The sequence below is a fragment of the Zonotrichia albicollis genome, chromosome 8, assembly GCF_047830755.1.
Source record: "Zonotrichia albicollis isolate bZonAlb1 chromosome 8, bZonAlb1.hap1, whole genome shotgun sequence".
NCBI classification, from domain to species: Eukaryota; Metazoa; Chordata; class Aves; order Passeriformes; family Passerellidae; genus Zonotrichia; species Zonotrichia albicollis.
This window is the reverse complement of record NC_133826.1, coordinates 21,547,575-21,565,343: the sequence shown is the minus strand read 5'-3', so window position 1 is coordinate 21,565,343 and position 17,769 is coordinate 21,547,575. Positions and strand designations below refer to the sequence as shown.

The following is a 17,769-nucleotide window of genomic DNA, read 5'->3' as shown; positions in this document are numbered from 1 at the left end:
GGGTAATGTTGGCCATTTACTGGAGATGCACTGTAGACTATAGCAAATTTCCCTCTTTGTCCTGCCCCTTTGCTGCTTGTGCAAGATTGAGCACTGAATGAGAAACAAAAGCAAAGTCTATGTCTGAGGGAATTAAAATAGAGAGGTGAAATACTCTAAAGGAACAAGGGAATTAAAATAGAGAGGGGAAATGCTGTAAAGCAACAATGAAAAGAAATCCCAGGGGAGAAAAAGGTTCTGCAAGAGGGATGGAAGAAGAGTGGAAGAGAAGAGGACATCTGGGCAGATCAGGAACCAGGAGTGATTGATGAAAACAAGGGATAGCAGCGATGCGGACCAGAGAGAGACTGGAGGGCTTGAGATAGGAGTCATGAAAATAGGGGGAAAAGGCCAGGAAGGAAGGAGAAACCATAGAACTGTGATCAAAGCCAAGTCAGAGGTGGAAAGGGAGGAAACAGAAGCAAACAGGAATGAAACAATGAAGGAAAATTCAGAAACAAACTTTATGGCCCAGCCTTGAACACAGTCAGAATCTTGAATGGGGAGACAGAAGGGGACTGTGCAGAAACACTTTCACAAGCTTGTGGCTTGGAGTCTGTCCCAGATGATTTCTGCTGGCAGGGAAGGGGTGGGGAATGAAAACTGCAATTCCTCGGGTTCTGGCAATGCTGCTACCAAGACTGGATGAACCTTTCAGAGCAGGAGCTCCTAGTATTGCCCTGGTCCTGTGCAGAGCCATTTAGCATGGGACAAACTGAAAGAGTAAACCTCAAAACAGTCCATGTGGCATGAAAAAATTTAATTTACACATCACTCTAAGAGCAGTTTAAGAGTCTTCTTTATAGGTTTATTCAAAAATTATAAAGGAAAATCCTACATTTAATATCATCTTCAGTACTGGGAGGGTTTGATGAGTATTATAAACATATTACACAACATCTCTGCTTGCCAGGTGAAGGAAAGTCTCATCTCAGCAAAGAGAAAGATTTCAACAACAGAGTGGGGAAGGAGATTACAACAGTATCTTTCCTCCCCAAGGCCAAAAATTATAACAGAGATCAGCAAACTGCTTGGGACAAGACCGACAACACTGTCCAGTCTTTCACCAGGGAAAAACCTACAGCCTAAGCAGTACAGGTGTCCTTGAAGGCTGGTTGAGGCAGGTTGGATGGGTGGTAGCTTGAGAAAGTCCTTTCCTCTGGTCTAGGACCATCCAATCTGGGACACATTTGTCTTTAGAGAATGGAGTCACCAGCAAAGGTGAAAAGGGCAGGTATCAAACTCACATGCCCTAAAAAAGTGCTGGAAAACAATGCTGCACAATGAAAATATCTTCCAGAGATGAACATTGTGAGAGGTGACTGTGGGAGCAGTGTCATCCAGACTGCACACTGTGCTCCAGCTGGCCACTTCTTACGGGCGGCACCTCCTCACTTTCTGTTTTGAGACAGGAAAAAAGAGCCTCACGATTAATTAAAACCATAGATGAAGCTACAGAGATGAGCCAGGGAGTAAAGAGGGAACAAAGCAATTAAGAACTTTCCTGTTAAAAATTCACTAGGCATCCTGTAAAATTCAAAGATTGTTATGCCCCTCAAAAGTGCAGCAGAGAGAAGCAGACACTTAAAAGAGCTTTCATTACTTACGTGCCTTTGGCTCCCTGTCAGGATACTGTGGAACTGGAAACAGCTACAGTAAATGTATTTTCTCTGCATTTGCCTTTCTTGACAAAACACCTCCAATATTTTGATCTCAAGAATAATCAGCTCTTTTGCATTTCCTTTTCAACTAACTGCAGACTTTTGCAAGTTAAAAATTAATGACAACTTCTCTTCCTCTTTTATTTTTTAAACAAAACCCTTCTGTGCTCTTTTCTGAAAAAAAAAAAGTCTTTTTCCTACAACCTGTAACTATTAGTGTAAATGGCAGTCCCACCACTCTTTCTCCCTTCTTTGCGGTAACACACAAAATGAATTCCACCACAACCACCTGGTTTGGGGAAACCATTATTCTGGAAATGAAACATTGTGTTGTGTCCTTTACCACTATTATGGGCAGTCAGTCTGTTAGAACATATTGGACGATTATAGGTTAGTCTTTTCAGACAAAGCCATGGGTTTCAAGTTAGCAGTAACCATCTATCAGTTCTTGAGATTATGCCATGATTTACTGTCACAGCAACATGTATTCTCTGATTTTCTGCCTCCTGTGAAACATTGTGCTTTCCTTTTCTATTGATGTATCAACTATAATAGTTACAAGCAGCTACAGAAAAATCAATAGTGAACTTTCATTACTGTGCACATAAAGAGTACCATGCTGTGAGAGCACCTACTTCCTAAATAGTCACCAGCAGTAAGGTGCACTGCAGATGTCTGTTATTTTGGTCTAAATGAAGAATGTCTGAATTGAAAACAACAAATATCTAAGATTTTTGACACCACTGGATTCTATGTCAAGTTTTCCAGTACGTGATTTTTTTTCCTGAAGTGTCAGGCTTGATCTGTACTTCCTGTACTCTTATTTGCGTATTTTTTTAAATACAATTGACAGATTAAATTAATACCAAAATAAATTGCTGGGCTGTGCTTAACTTGGTTGGACAGAAGCAGTAAGAATTGTGTTAATCTTTGTTGAACTAGTCTATCTTATTAGTCAAAGCAAGCTGACTGGTGAACAGACCAATAACCTCTGTGTTAAACACGAATAGCATAGAGTTGAAAGAGGCAACACAGTGTTACCACACACTCAGAGGTGCTCCTAGGACTGTGCACTAGGAAGAGCACTGAGTTGCTTTTCAACAGGTGGTTTTCAAAAAGATAGGGTGATTTTTGGTTTAAAAATACTTGCCCGCCTCTGGGAACAAATTAACTTCCAATTTGCAAATGTAAATGAAGAGAGGCAAGAACAGTGAGCATGTGAGTGGACTGCCTTGAAGGAGCCCAAGCCATTCAACGTTTCAGGTCATTTCCCCAGCAACTGGGCAGGAGCCCCTGAGGGCAGGTGGGCAGCTCTGCTGCAGGAGTTAGTGGAAACTTTGGCATTGTGAGACTATGGTGATTTACAGCTCTAAATGCAGTGGTTGATGCTCAGTTCCTTAGATTTGAAAGCCTGTGGATTTCCATGAAACTAAAGCGTGAGGATGCACATGTGTATGCACATCAATTGTATCCTGCCAAATGCTTATCTCACTGTCTGCCATGGCTCCAAGGCTACAGGAAAGCACATTTTCTTGGCTAGTGTGGATCTGGAGCCCCATAATTCATGCTCCTCCTGTTCAGCCTGTGACTATGTTGTCTGTGGAAACATCTCATCCATATCTGACCAAAATATTTCAGTCTGAGCTGAGCAGTGAGCACAAATCTGCAGTTTTCCTGCTGCTGTTTCTTACTGAGCGATTGAAATGTTAAAAATGTGCTGAGGCAGTCCCTCACTGAGAGTGTCCAGTCCTTTCTGACCAGGACTTCCTGTCAAGAAATCAGAGGCAGCTGAAAAGTAAAACTCTCTCTTAAGAGCTGCATGTTTGAAATGCAGGTGTAAGAGTATTTGCTCTATTCCTCACTTCCCTACCCTCTTTGATTGATGAGTAACCATGCTGCCAGAGGGACTTTCAAGTGGGCTTTTCTTTTCATATCTGTATGTTTAAAAGTTTAAGGAATAAGGATGAAGAGCACATCTAAGTCTTTGCAAAAATAATCAGCACACACTGGGTGCCTCTCCAGTGTTTCCTACAGGCAGCACTGACACTTGCAGCATAGTTGGAGGTGTCCCTATTTGGGCTTCTGTCGTCCCATTTGCCAAACCATTTCTGCAACTAAACTCAGACATCTGGGACAGTAAAAAGTGAAATTTGCAACTCCCTCTCAGATCAAATGTCAGAAACAATATGTTCTGAAATAGTGCAGCAGAAAATTCTCTCTGCTGGTAGGGTTCATTGTCCAAAAGGCAATACTGGCAGTACTCCTTTGCACATTTAAGCGAATTCATGGGCTGCTGCAGTCAGGTGTGACAGTGATCTGGTGACTAGTACATTCCTGTACATACATGACATTACCAACCTTGTTGGCTCTTTTCATCTAAGCCAGTGTGGTTTTTTGTCAGTGCTAATTTGATAGGGGATTGAAACAGCACCAGCTTTAGTGTACCATCAATGTCTTGTGAGCTGTCTGCAGCTACATTTACATAGAAAATAACTGTAACTGCCTAAAAGAGAGTCCACTTCTCAATAATAGCAGAATTCAAGTGTTTGGATAACAGGCATCGTGTATTTGTTTCTTCTGTAGTGCTTTCAGTACTGAGCAAATAAATAAAAGCATTTAATTTTATGTTATCTCAGCACAATTATAAAAGAAAATAGTTCTGTTACTGATTTCCACTTCCTGTATCTTACACAGGCAGAGGTGATTATCTTTTTCATGTTCTTTCTAAACTAGAATCAGCTTCCAGTGATGCAATTGGTTCAGTGAAAAAAACCTCAAACTGTTAGTGCAAATATTGGCACACAGAACTAGTAAAGCCATGTCTTGAAAAGTCTCAGAAAAGGGTAAAAAGAGGTTTTTGAAATCAATGACTAAAAGACAATTAGTTCTCACACTAAGCCTTGTCTGAAAATAGTGCAAGAGGCTTAAAACTCTGAATTATTGGTCAATTATGTTGACAGAAAATCATAGCAGAGTGCTGTACCTCTTAGATTGGCACATCACTAAAACACCTTTGCTTAATTCTCCTTCTCTCAATGAGAATATATTATTATAATTTTTGCTCCTGTGGGAATTTAGATTTAGCAAAAGAATAAAGCCAAACAATATTCACCCAGTAATAAAAATCTGGTATGAAGTTCAACCATTATCTGGAAATCACTATAATGATATAATCCAAACTGGCTGATCTAATATTTTTTAACCAAGTTGAAAAAGTTTGAAATATAATAATGAAATGCAAATACAGTTCTGATCCCAAAGACCAGAAGAATGCCTTTAAGCTAGTATTTATAACAAGAGCTATTCAACTGAGCTCTCTTGTAAATTTTATCATACCTGAGGCAGTTTTCCTCAGTCGATTAGCTGGAAAGCTGAATATATCCTGAGGCAAACCAGACATCTAGTACAGGCTAAATTCAACTACTGGAGCTTAAATTTGGCTTAATATATCCCCACTTGGATCTGCCTGTTTAATTCTCTTTCATATGATAACGTTGGTTTATTCATAGTCTGGACTTGCCACCTGAACAAACTGTACCTCATATCTTATTCTAATGGAATAGGAAAACTTTGCAAAAACCACAAAAGTTCCTGACTGAAAATCTAATGCAAATTTGGGATTAAAAACTGTTTTGTGAAGTGACTACAAGATTAGTACAGAGAGATTTTTCCCCTAAGGAGTACTGCTTTTTATGATCATGCATTTTTTATAATCTGCAGAGACAGATGGGCTTTATAAAAGGATAGAGCCTGATACTCAAAAGGGTTTCAGTGGCAGCTGCATTTCTGTGTTTTAACCTCAGTAGAAATTTATGCACTATATTTTTCCAGAGAATATTTATATTTCTTCTTTTTGGACTATATCACCCCTTGGTCAACTTCCAGTGGCAGCAGCATAAGTACCTCCAAGATTAATCTGTTCCATTATTCCTATTTTAAACAGTACTTGAGTAGCAAGAGAGGGATAGAAAGGGAAAAGACAGATAATGTGCCAGCTTCTCATGAACCAATAAAGGCAAACATTCAGAAAAGTTACAAATGTCTAGGCAAAAGCAGAGCAAAATTTTTCTAGGTAAAAGCAAATTTCTCAAAAATTTTAATTCCTTATTTTCTAAATATTCTGCTTCTTCTCACCTAAATAATAGACTGGTTTTTCGTCTTCTTAAAACTATATCACACTATTATTGCAATTTGCATATAACACCCTTTTTGCCTCAGTTTGTAACTTCAAGGACTTTGTATGATGTCCTATCATCATTCCCAGGAACTTCATAAATATTTATGACTTCTTAAACTATTCACACCCTACAAATTGCAGGCATTGACAGATAATTCCCTTAAAACACCAACAACTCTGTGTGCTATTGAAGATTCAAAGGATGTTGCAGAAATTAACTGGGGAAACTCTTTGGTTCAATAAATTTCCTACTTAGTCTCATTTTTTAGCTCATCAGAAAACTAATTTCTGCCTTTATGAAATTTGATACTGTGATACTACTGCTCTGACAGATTTGCCTGTATGTAAACATATATATATAAAAAGCTTGGTGATAGGATAATTAGCACAGTAGCTTTGTTACCAATGCTCATTCTAACTGAATATTCAAAGACAAAAACATTTATTGCCTAAACGTATATTATGGCCCTGGAATGAGGTGAGTAGTTCAGAAAAAGAATGAGTTTTGACTCACCTTCTTTCTTGGTTTATCTAGTGAGACTTTCACTAAATCATTTCTGCCCTAGTTTACCAATGTGTGCTCACATACAAATATGACCATACCTCCACAAGACAGTGGTTACAGATTTTTTTTCCTAGAAAAGAGAGATTTAGATTGAGACATTTTTTTCTAGAATTGATCTGTCATTTACCTTAAGCGGTCACTAGATCAAATATACAAACAAGCCCAGAAGCAGGAACCAGAAAGCCACATCAGCCCAGGCAGGTCCCCTTTCCACCAGCCTACAAAGGCAGGCAGGAAACTTGGGCTTTATCACATGGGGTTAATTTTTCCAATGCGCCAGCAGAGCTTCAACCTAAAGACTGAAGCACACTTTCACTGAGAACAGCCTGTAGCAAGCAATACCAGAGATCACCCATTGGCATGGTGAGAGACTCCAGTTATTTGAGGATTTCCTTGAAGACACAACACAGCAACTGCTCTCCAAACTCCTGTTCTTCTGTCATGTCTTCAAAGAAAGCAGCAGCTACTCTTTTATATGGAACATAATCCTATCAGTGAATGCTGAAGCATGGACTAAAATACCTACAGAATAAACCTTTGGGCCATGGATGGGCTGCCCTCAGTCCCAGATGAGCAAGAGACAAGAAACGTTTCACTGCTGACCCACAGGGCAGGAGCCAGGCTGGGACTCCAGCAGGGGCAGAACTGCAGGCAGGGAGGGAGCTTTGGAAAGTGAAACAAAGTGAGGTGGTAGTGGAGTTTAAGCATGGCAAAGCTGAAATGCCAGCAGTGGAACCACTGTTTGGTGTTGTGTTCTGTCCCCACATCTCCTGGGCTGGGGCACAGTTTCATCCCCACTGGTTCCCCATACCCCTGGCTTGTGGATCTACCACCCCTGGCTTTGTGGCTGTACCTGGATATATTTTTTCCTCCCAAGCTGCAGTGAGAAATGCTGGACTTTGTATTTAAGGGTGTAGCTGGCTGTGGAATTTGGGACAGGATCTGTGAGCAACTCTTCCATCAGAGGCTTGGCAGGATCTTGTTTTATTGTGTTTCAATGGCCACAGTATCACGTATGCATCATGTGCAAGTAATAAGGATGTTTGTTCCTGGGGTGTCAGGACAAGAAGTGAGTGGAGATTTTGTTTGTTTAACTTCCAAGAGAGTACATGCAGCCTGAGCTGCTGAAAGTCAAGCTGTTTTATTTTCCTGAGTGATGACTCAGTAATTACACCAGTCATAAAGATTCAAGAAATCAAATTAAGCTTTGCCCTTTGTCTTTACTGGTACTGTAAGAAAAGAAACAACTGAAATGTAGTAACCTACTTCCACATTGGCAAAAGCAGAGGAATCCACCTTTTTTGCCCCATGTCTCTCTTCCCATTGCAGAGCTAACAGTGCCAAAAGCAATTATAAAATTACTCACAAAATCAATAAGCATGGCTTTTAACAGACATCAGGAGCTTCTCAGTAAGAATCCATCATTTTACAATCTTTTTAGAACAAAAGAATAGGTGTCAATATTTTAAATAGCATTAGAAAGAAGCCTACCACTATAAAGCAATATGAAAATGTTTCAGTTGAGTCTGAGTTCTTCTGAAAGAAAACAGAAGTCCGTCAAGATTGAAAACTGAGGGAGGGAAATAGGATCCAGACTAGGAATTGCAGCTTGTTCTCCCAAGTATCTTGTTCTCACTTTAAAAATATATACAATCTTGCCCAATACTTGGGCATGAATGAAACATTCTGCTATAGAAGAATTTAATTAAGATTTTCAAAACAATGTGCCCTTTATCAGATGTTACGTTCAACTGAAAATGAAAATTACTTTATGACCCTAATAAATAGTCAGAGATCGACTGCTGCACTGTTACAGACAGCTTAGCCACTGCCAAAAAAGAATCATAAAGACAGGAAGTTTTCTACACATTCAGTTTGGACTTGGGAGTCTTAAGAAAAGTGCTTTTTGTTTTACACTGTAGAGGTTTTTCAAGGTTTGGAAAGTGCTAAATATATGCAGCTTATCACTGATTAAAAAACATCTATCAAGAATTGTTTCCCATGACTTCTAAGTGAATAATATTCAGCACAGTCCTGCTGTAATAAAATTGAGGGGAATTTTGTAGTAAGGAGCTTCTCTTTACCATAAATCTTCCTTCATTACAGCATTTTGTCTGTCAAGAAGGCTTAGCTATAGAATGGCATGCATCTGCCTTCATGACAGATGTGCTATATGGAACTGCTGCTGTTGCCCTTAGTTTCAGTGAAGGAGAATTGTGGGTAATTTTCAGAGATTGGCACTTTATCAACCATTAATACACTTGCCTTCAAAAAACTGTTTGCCACATGTCAAAAATCTACCTGTGTTTTAAGTCCTATAATGCACAGACTTTGCAGGGCTAGCAGAAAGTAGGAAAAATTAGTACAAAACTGTTCAAATAGAGGGAATTTGTTAACATCACCTCAGTCCTGGTTAACTCCCCTTCTTTGAACTATTTTGGGGTAAAAATCTTCATCAGAACTAACATATTCCATCCTCAAGCTCACATGAGAATTGGCCTCGCCCAAAAGGCCCTGATGAGAGCCCCAGCCACGTGAGGAGGTATAGTGTTGCTGTCCCTGATAAGACAGAATGTTTCTAGGCAGAGGCCAAGCTGCTTCTCAAGCCGTGCAGCATGGCTGGAAAGAACCAGGCAAACCCCTCAGAAGGCAAGCCTGAAGGCCATCCTGGCCAAAACCAGCCTCAGCAGAGTTTGGAAGATGTAACAGTTTATCAATGAGCCAATCACTCCTTGCAAAGAGCTGCTAAGTGTTAGAGGCATTGGGTTTCAATAAAGCCCTTAAATGATGGGGCTCATCAGCCCCCTCGGGTGAGGAAGCTCAGGCCAGGGCTGGTAACAAGCCCTAGTGCCCGGAGTATCCATGAGACTGGAAGCAGCCTTGTGAAACGGAGAAATCCTCTTTCCCATGGAGAAACCCAAAATCTTATTTTGTCCTTGCCATGGTGCAAAACGCAAAGAGGCAAATGAGCTGTGTTCACACCTCTTCATTGCTTCATGTAGAAACAGCATTGAATAAAAGACATGAGCAGTAAAATTTAACCAGCTTTCTCTGGGAAATATTTAGTGCTCCCAAGGAGTTACTGTTTTTCAAAGTTAAATCTCTCATTCTGTTTCATTTTTCTTTTTAAAATTCCCAGACCAAAGGAAACTCTCTATAGATTAGTACATCCCAAAATTTTCAGTATTTCATGTCTGGAATATGAGGGAGAAAATCTCTCTGAAACCTAAATATTTTTCCCCTCTAAAGACCAGACCCATTTTGGGGGAAAATATGCAAAAGTGTTCTCCCTGGGCTGAATGTTGTGTGCAGTTTCAGCTTAACGCACGGTTTTATGGCAGATGTGGAAAATAATCAAAATGGGGAAATCTGGGAATACTGGCAGATCTTCACTGTGACTGCAGAGCAGATCCTGACACACTATAATACTGTTTTTGTCTTAATCGTCAAAAGTAAGCTATAGAGAACAAAAATTCTTTGTTTGACAGAAAAGCAATTGCTATTTCTTGTAAAACATATAATATATTCCAGAAGACCTAAGGGTTTACTTTTCAATAAGGATAGAAAAAGATGCGCGCCCCACTGTGAGCTCACAGTAAGGCTGTTTCATGTAAAAAGTTGGTAATTAGTCCCTGAGTGAATAAAGTAGAAGAGCTAAGAGACTGATACTTACTGTAGCAACACAAAACACTTTTTCTAGCTGCTAGGATTTAAAGGGTGTGTGGGTGGGAGGGGGGGACCTACTCCTACTCATTTAATTTACAAGCATCTAAACTTCAGAAAATGATTTCTTGCATTAAGCTTAAACATGTGTACTTTAAATTGTTACTAACCGATGTAAAGATCGATAAGAGACATTCCAGTTTAAAAAAGATATATAACAGGGATGAGGAATTATGTGAAAGGATAAGGGATGTCGTGCTGTACACATCAGTAGCAGATTTCACGCTCATTGTACTGACTGCCTTCAGCAGCTACACCAGCATTGCTTGGTGTCTCACCAAGTTAACTCCTCAGCAGTCTAAGGAAATACTTGCAAAACCAAATCTGTTTGGCCAGAGTTCCATAATAAACACCAAGCACAAAACCAAACTCAAACCACAGGAACACCATCTACTTAAACCCCAACATTATTATTTGTATCACTGCCAACCAACACTAAGTACCACCAGTGAAAACAGTACCATTTCTTGTTCTAGCTGCATAATTTGAAGGTACTGGAAATAACTTAATATTCACATGTTTTCCTTTGTTATTACTCATCTTAACAGTTTATGATTCTCTCTCAAAAAAAACCCATATACTTTTTATTGCAATTATGGGTTCAGCAACCTATTTCTGACAACATATAAGTATCCCAGGAGAGCTTGGGAGATGACAGTGGAGTTTTACACAGTGCTCTCAGCACATATCCTTTGACTTCTCTCTGTTCAGATTGTATCATTTGGTTTACTGCAGCATTCACTTGAATATGAGATAAGAACAGACATCAAAAGTCTTATGCAGAGATCTTGGTCACTTCACAACTTCACAGAGACTCACCCCAAATCAGGTTGCCCCTATGTCCCTACTATTGTAATTGCAGTCCTGAAGACATCTACACACAAATGAATTATGTAGTGGTGTCCTAAATTGTGATTACTTGGACTGTCCCTGATTCAGTATAGAAATTCAGGAAAATCTACATATTTCCCCTGGTTAACTAATAACATCTTGTTTACAAGCACTGAGCCTCACCACAAATAGCAAGAACTTGTTTAGAGGAAAGACATTAAAAGTACTTATCCGGGCTGAATGTGGCACAGGAGCCCAGAACTACTTTTGTTTACTGTTATTATAAACTGGACTTGTTTCTAAATCTTGGCTGCAGTGCTTATTTTGCCACATTGAAGGAACTGTCCCAAGATGAGGAAAAAGACCAGCACAGACCTTCCCCTGCAGTTCTGCAATGCTCATGGGACTCCCTGAGGCCACAGAGCTGACAGGGGTACAGGAGCACCTCACACTGCACCCATGCACCCACTGCCAAAAGCCGCTGATCCTGGGCTTGGGGGTAATATATAATACATAAAATATGTCTCCTCTTGTCTTGGAGTATAGCATCAATTCAGCTAAAAACAGAAGAATAAGTGTCTCTAAAACACATATTAAACTTGCTGCTTTTGTAGAAAAATATTAAAAGTTTGCAATTATCAGATTTTGTTTCTTCTTTATCTCTGTAAAAATTTATCTTGTGATTTTTCAATAAATATATAATCCACGCAATAACATCTAAACAGGGGGTAAAAATAATAATGAACCTGGTTTTCCAAGAAAACAGCACAATCTCATACACAGTACGGCTCAAAATAGACAGAGAGTAACAGAAAGATACCCTTTGAATTTAAAGGGGGTTGAATCAGATAACAGTTTGTAAAACTTCCTGACTTTTAAAATTATTTTTACAGAGGAAAAAAGTTCTAAATACTGGTTCTGAAATCATCATATATTTGCTGTTTCAGTTTAATCAGTAAACAGTTTAATCTCTAGCATAGTCCCTGTATTCTGTGGGAGTTTTTATGTTCTAGCAATTCATTCATGACTACATTTTGCATCTGAAACAACCTATTTAAGCTAATTGTGATAGGTGATACTGTTTCTTTTTTAGCTTTATAAAAATATGCTTAGAACACCCAATTTTTAAACCAGGTTACACTAGCTATAAAATACCTTGGGAGTTTTCTGTAGGTACATAAAATAATAAACAGCTATATTTTATATGAGAACATGTCCAGTGTAGTACAGGAAAACATGATTATCCAGAGATCTCTAGAGACACTGGCAAAAAGACTTTGGATAAATGAGTTTGAATAGCTAAGGGACCAGGCACAGCAGCTTTGAAGTTTCCAGTCCTCTTCACTAGGGATAATGTAAAGTTCAGATGATTCTTGCTGGACAGCCATCACAATTTCAGTATTACTGGCAAGTTCCTTAAGTCAACTAACTGGTGGATGTTATGACCCCAGTTCCCAACCAAGCAGCACAAATCCAGGAGTCACTGGCTTCATTTCCACAGTGAAACTGGGACAGGAAAGAGGCAGGCAATAACAAGCCCAGCAGGAAGCACTGGCCCCGGTTCATGCAAGAGGGAATCCAGTGTGCAGCTGGCAGCCAGCACATTCCAGAGGGGCTCCTGCTCAACAGCCTGGAACTCGGCTCGGGAGGCTCTGTGTGCTGCCACGGGCTGCCACCGGGACCCTTGGCATCTTTCCTATTCTCTTGTTCTAAAGACAATGTTTTTCTCCTCCAACCATTTCCCTCATGTTCCAGCACAAAGTTATGTGCAGAAACCAATATTTGCTCTCTTTAAAGCACTTCTAGGAAAAGCTGCAGTAAGACCCAATTTACACAGGCGCCCAGGCTCCCGATGGAGCGGGTGACCAATGTGTGTTCCTGTTTTGCAAAGGAAAACACTCATTTCCCCACAATCAGAGGCTGGCATTTACAATGAACCAAATTCTCCAAAATTCTCCATCTCCTGTGCTCCAAAAATATCCACAGATGAACAGATTTGTCTTTATACAAAGTGAATAAGCAGCAGAGTTGTGCCCAGTAGCACCATGCTCTAGCCTCACAAGAAAGTGCTGCAGTACTCTACTGATGGTAAAAATGATCAAACACAACCAAAACAAGCTCTCCCAGCAAGTGCTCTCTAATCAGCTCCCTCTTCCTGCATTAGAGCAGCACTCTAATTTGCAAGCTTTAGAATAACTTCTGCATTCACCAGACATGTTAAAAGACAATTTCATCTGAGTGGTTTTTACACAGGGGAGCAAACAATGAGGAGATAATATACTGGCATTTATCTCTGACCAGCATTTCCAGAGCTTGAACTTGCTGCATAGGAACAGAAGATGATCAAACAGAGGCAGAGTGAACAAACTGTACCTGCCGTGCTGATGTAAATGCCCTGTTGTCCAATACCAGAAAAAAAAAAAATCAGTGTTGGATTTCAGATACCATATGCAGGTTAAAGGGCACCATTCTTATCTAGTATTCTACCCAAAGGACAATGATTTCATTTTATAAAGATCATTAGTCAGTGAAATATATATTTTAGAGAGTTTCTAGAAGGGAATATTATTTTGGCAGTCACTGGAGTGTACCAGATGGTTCATTAACATAGGCTAGACAAGTCAAAGGCTTTCAGAATCATTTTGAAAATGTCAAACAGAAACAAGAGCACTGTCACTTTTTATTAGAATTAACTACATCATACCCTGGACACAGATTTCACCTTGGGTCAGAAAAATTAATACAGAATTATATGAATTGTGTAACATAGTAGGTTAAAGATAGGGCTTCCTCTTGGGACTCATTTGCTAGCAATATATTATGGTCTTCTACTTTAGGAATCCTCAACCTTTCTTTTTGTTAGCTATGAAAAGAGCTGACCTTGCTCAGACTCCATTGGTGTCTAATTGATTTGAGGTATATGCAGAATTTCAACAAGACTCTCCACTAAAGCTCTTTTGTGATCATTTTCCCAGGAAAGTTGGCAAAAGAGTTCACTGAATATTCAGCAGCTTGTAAAGTATGCTTTTGTCAGGAGGCAAAAAAATACATCCATTTAGTGAAACACTGACTTCATAAACACGAATTAAAATGCAACTGAATTGTTACCTGGGTTTTTTTCTGTCTTTTTTTTTTATTATCATTCAGATGTCAAAAACCTCGAGAACTTCCAGCTTGTGGAAGGTGTTCAGGAACAAGTGAATGCTGCTCTGCTGGACTACACCATGTGTAATTATCCACAGCAAACAGACAAATTTGGGCAGCTTCTCCTGCGACTACCAGAAATCCGGGCCATCAGTATGCAGGCCGAAGAATACCTCTACTACAAACACCTGAACGGGGATGTGCCATGTAATAACCTTCTCATTGAGATGCTGCATGCAAAGAGAGCATAAATTATACCCATTAGAGCTTCTGCTTTCAAGGAAAAGAAATTATTCTGAACTGCTCCAAGCAACACTAATTAAAACGTGGTTTTAAGACTTTGCAAAATGGTGTAATAATCAAATACTAATAGTAAATAAGTGATGTATCAGGGTATTTGTATTGCAAACTGTGAATCATATGCTACACATCCCCAAAGGAATCTATATAGGACTTTATACTGGAGTGAACTTAGCAGGTGGATACCATCACCAATGTCAACAAGAAAAAGGACAGAATGATCGTTGTATATTTAACTCTGCTGATTGCCAACATGAAGAAACCTAGGTGAAAAAAAACCTGATCTGTATTATTGAGCTAAGATGGTGGGGAATTGGAGTGCACTAAATTCCTTCACTGCATAGAAGGACTCGTAAAACAGTTACAACAGATGCAAAACTGCATCTACAGCATCTTCTGTCATCCTTACAGGGACCCAACACTTACTTCTTCTGTGCTAAATGATGTGGCATCCATTGAACAAGCTGTAAGAGAGAGCTGGCCTAGGCCAAGTGCTGTGGCCACCAAACCCTCCGAGGCTGGGCCTGCCTGTGGGGCCTGCAAAACGCTCCTAGGAAGAGTCTGGAATCCAGTTAGCTTGGCATTCTTAACTGTGCTCTGAAGTTTGTATTGTCACGTGTTCATGTCGTTCTACCAGGCAGTATCCCTCTTCTACTGCTCTTATCAGATAGCTGTTAAGCAGCTAAGGAAATATTCCAAAATAAATTAGTCAATTCAACTGCATACTCAAGATGGCTCCACTATATATTCATGGTTGTTTCCAAATAAAGAAAATAGAGATATTTCAGCCATCCCAAACAACACTTTCTTTGACAAGAAAACAGAAATAAGAACACCAAATGCTGGTGTTAAAAAACTAAAAATAAATTTTTAAAAGAATTTTGTAATAAAAGAAGTGACAAGTGAATTGTACAACTGGATGATGCCAGGGAGCTTATTAAGAAATTATCTTTAAAATTGCCAGTCATTTGGAAACTAAATTTCAGCTCAAACATCCAATATCTAATGAAACTTCCTGTTTTCAAAGTTAGGTAATATACCTATTTTACGCAAAGAAAGAAGAGTGATACTGCTGTGTCTATGTAGGCCAAAGTCTGCTGCAGAACAAATATTAGAAAAGAACAAACATTTCTCTCTCTGTCCAAATGAAGATATCAGTATTAACATGTAGTGCCACATTTATAAGTCTTGCCTTATTTCATTACCCTTAAAGGTAACTGCGCAGGTGTAGATCAACATACATTTCAAAATAAAGTATTAATCTCTAGCATTAACAAAAACATAGTGTTTACATTCTTTAGGTCCTGTGGGGAAAAACTGTGATAAAATTGCAGAGCAGTGATTTCCTTATTATTTCTTTTAAATTGGTAATTATTTTACCAGTACTTAATTACTGTATGTCGTGAGACACTAAAATCAATAGGGGTATTTCATTTTTATTTTAATTTTTGAGATTATTGGCTGCACAATCACTTGTAGAAACTGTATAAAATCCTAATACTTTAATTTTTTTTCATGAAGATTGCTGGCTTTTGAATAGTTTATTTATATTGTATATGATAGTTTTCACGGTAGACAATTATGATGCTAATTTATTGTTCTTTGGTTTCATCTTTATATAAGATATAGCCAGAATGAAGAAGCCAAATATATGTGTTTACTGTAGCATGTCTTCAAGTTAGTGGAACATAGTTCAGGGACACAGAAGGGTCTTTACAAATTAAAATCATTCACTTGATTAAATGTCTGTAAATCTTCATAATCCTGAATGTAGTTTATTTAAATCTATTGTAAATTATGTGAGTTGTAACTTTTTCTGTTTCATGTGAACTTGAAAAGGTGCATTTCTCTCACTTTTGTCCAACCATTCATCCATTGTATACCAAAGACATCAGTTATTACATCTGCATTAGTACGAAGCACACTATTTAACTGCCTGTATTAATCAGCTCTAATATTCTGTCCATGCATAGGGTACCAACACAGCAAAGCCAAGCGTCTGCAACTCCTACATGCCTGTCTTGTACCACAGCACACACACACTGTCCTACAGACCTGGAGCAAACCAAGCTCAGCCCCTCAGCATCCCCCAAGGCAGACAGAAACATTACTTAAATACCAGTGCTCTCCCTCAAACAAACGAAATTAACAGAATAGTAAAGATTGACATGGCTGTGAAATACACGAACAAGATAAGTGTGGTCATTCTTTCCTTTCAGAAAGAAAAGCAAAGCATTAATTCAAGTGTTTGCATTCTGTATTTTCTCTTTTTTTTCCTGTTGAAATGCTACAGTGAACTTCACTGAATATTAAGGAAAACGCTGAAAAACTATTGGTAAATATTCATAGCACCATTATCCATATACAGGACAGAAGAATTAAAATAAGAATGTAGAAGAAAGGAACAATTTAGGTTCATGAAAATGCTCTCAGATAATTGAACATATATTTGCCCCCATGCGGGGTTCCAAGAATCCCATCGTATTGCCCGAAGTACACAAACAAAACAAAACAAAAAACAAACCACGAAAAGAACCCACTCACGTTAATTGTTAACTACTTTGCAACCAAGCATTTTCTTCTGACTGCCTTATTGATTACAGGATATATTAGTAAAAGCAGACTAAAATTCAAAAAGGTTTAGCTTTGGCTGGTTTATTATAGTTGTTCTGTGTTTGTAAACAGACAATCTGTAAAGTCTGATTATTTGTATTACAGATGTTCTGCAGCTGCCTTGGATTTAAATCCATGCAACTCTTAGAATGTGCAGTGAGTTACTTGTTGAAGTTGAAGTTCTCTTACTGTATCAGTGAAATACATATTGTCATGTCAGTTCTTGCCAAGAGTTTCTCATCACCAATGGAATTATTTTTTTCAGTATTTCAATAAATATTGATATGCCCGTGCTGATTACTTTATAATTGTCTTTATAATACCACCATTCCACTGAAATGAAGCATCAGTCAAAAATCAGATACTCAGAAGAAAAGAGTAAAATGCAGGACAAATATGAACACCAAAGAGAATTTGATACAAGTGGAAGACACAAGTGTAGAGAACAGCACCTTCAAAAGCTGAGACAGCAACTGGGACATTGCCTAGGCTGAAGCCAAGTAAATACAGCTAAAACAGTTTAGAAAAGCTGTATCTCTAACCAGAAAGAAATTTACTGCTTAATACTTTCAAATTAGTACCTTTGATCTCATCCTACTTTACATGTACCCACAAAGAGTTAAGCAGCCAAAGCATCAGGGAGGGAAAATGACAGAACAAAAGAAAATCAGGTAACAGGATCCAGCAGAGCTCAGGATAACCTCTCAGCAATGTAA

The 17,769-nt window shown here is 38.8% G+C and overlaps 1 protein-coding gene across 5 annotated transcripts in view; it reads left to right on the top strand.

Moving 5' to 3' along the window:
• The window catches only part of NR5A2 (nuclear receptor subfamily 5 group A member 2), an 87,546-nt gene extending 70,200 nt beyond the window's left edge, over positions 1-17,346 (top strand). For 4 of the 5 annotated variants that reach the window (XM_074546233.1, XM_074546231.1, XM_074546232.1 and 1 more), the window contains one exon: positions 14,144-17,346. In XM_074546233.1, coding sequence (XP_074402334.1) covers positions 14,144-14,391 — 248 coding nt within the window. In that variant the 3' untranslated portion in view covers positions 14,392-17,346. The remainder of the gene's footprint in view (positions 1-14,143) is intronic. The other variant, XM_074546234.1, reaches the window with a different exon arrangement.
• The last annotated feature ends 423 nt before the right edge of the window (positions 17,347-17,769 follow it).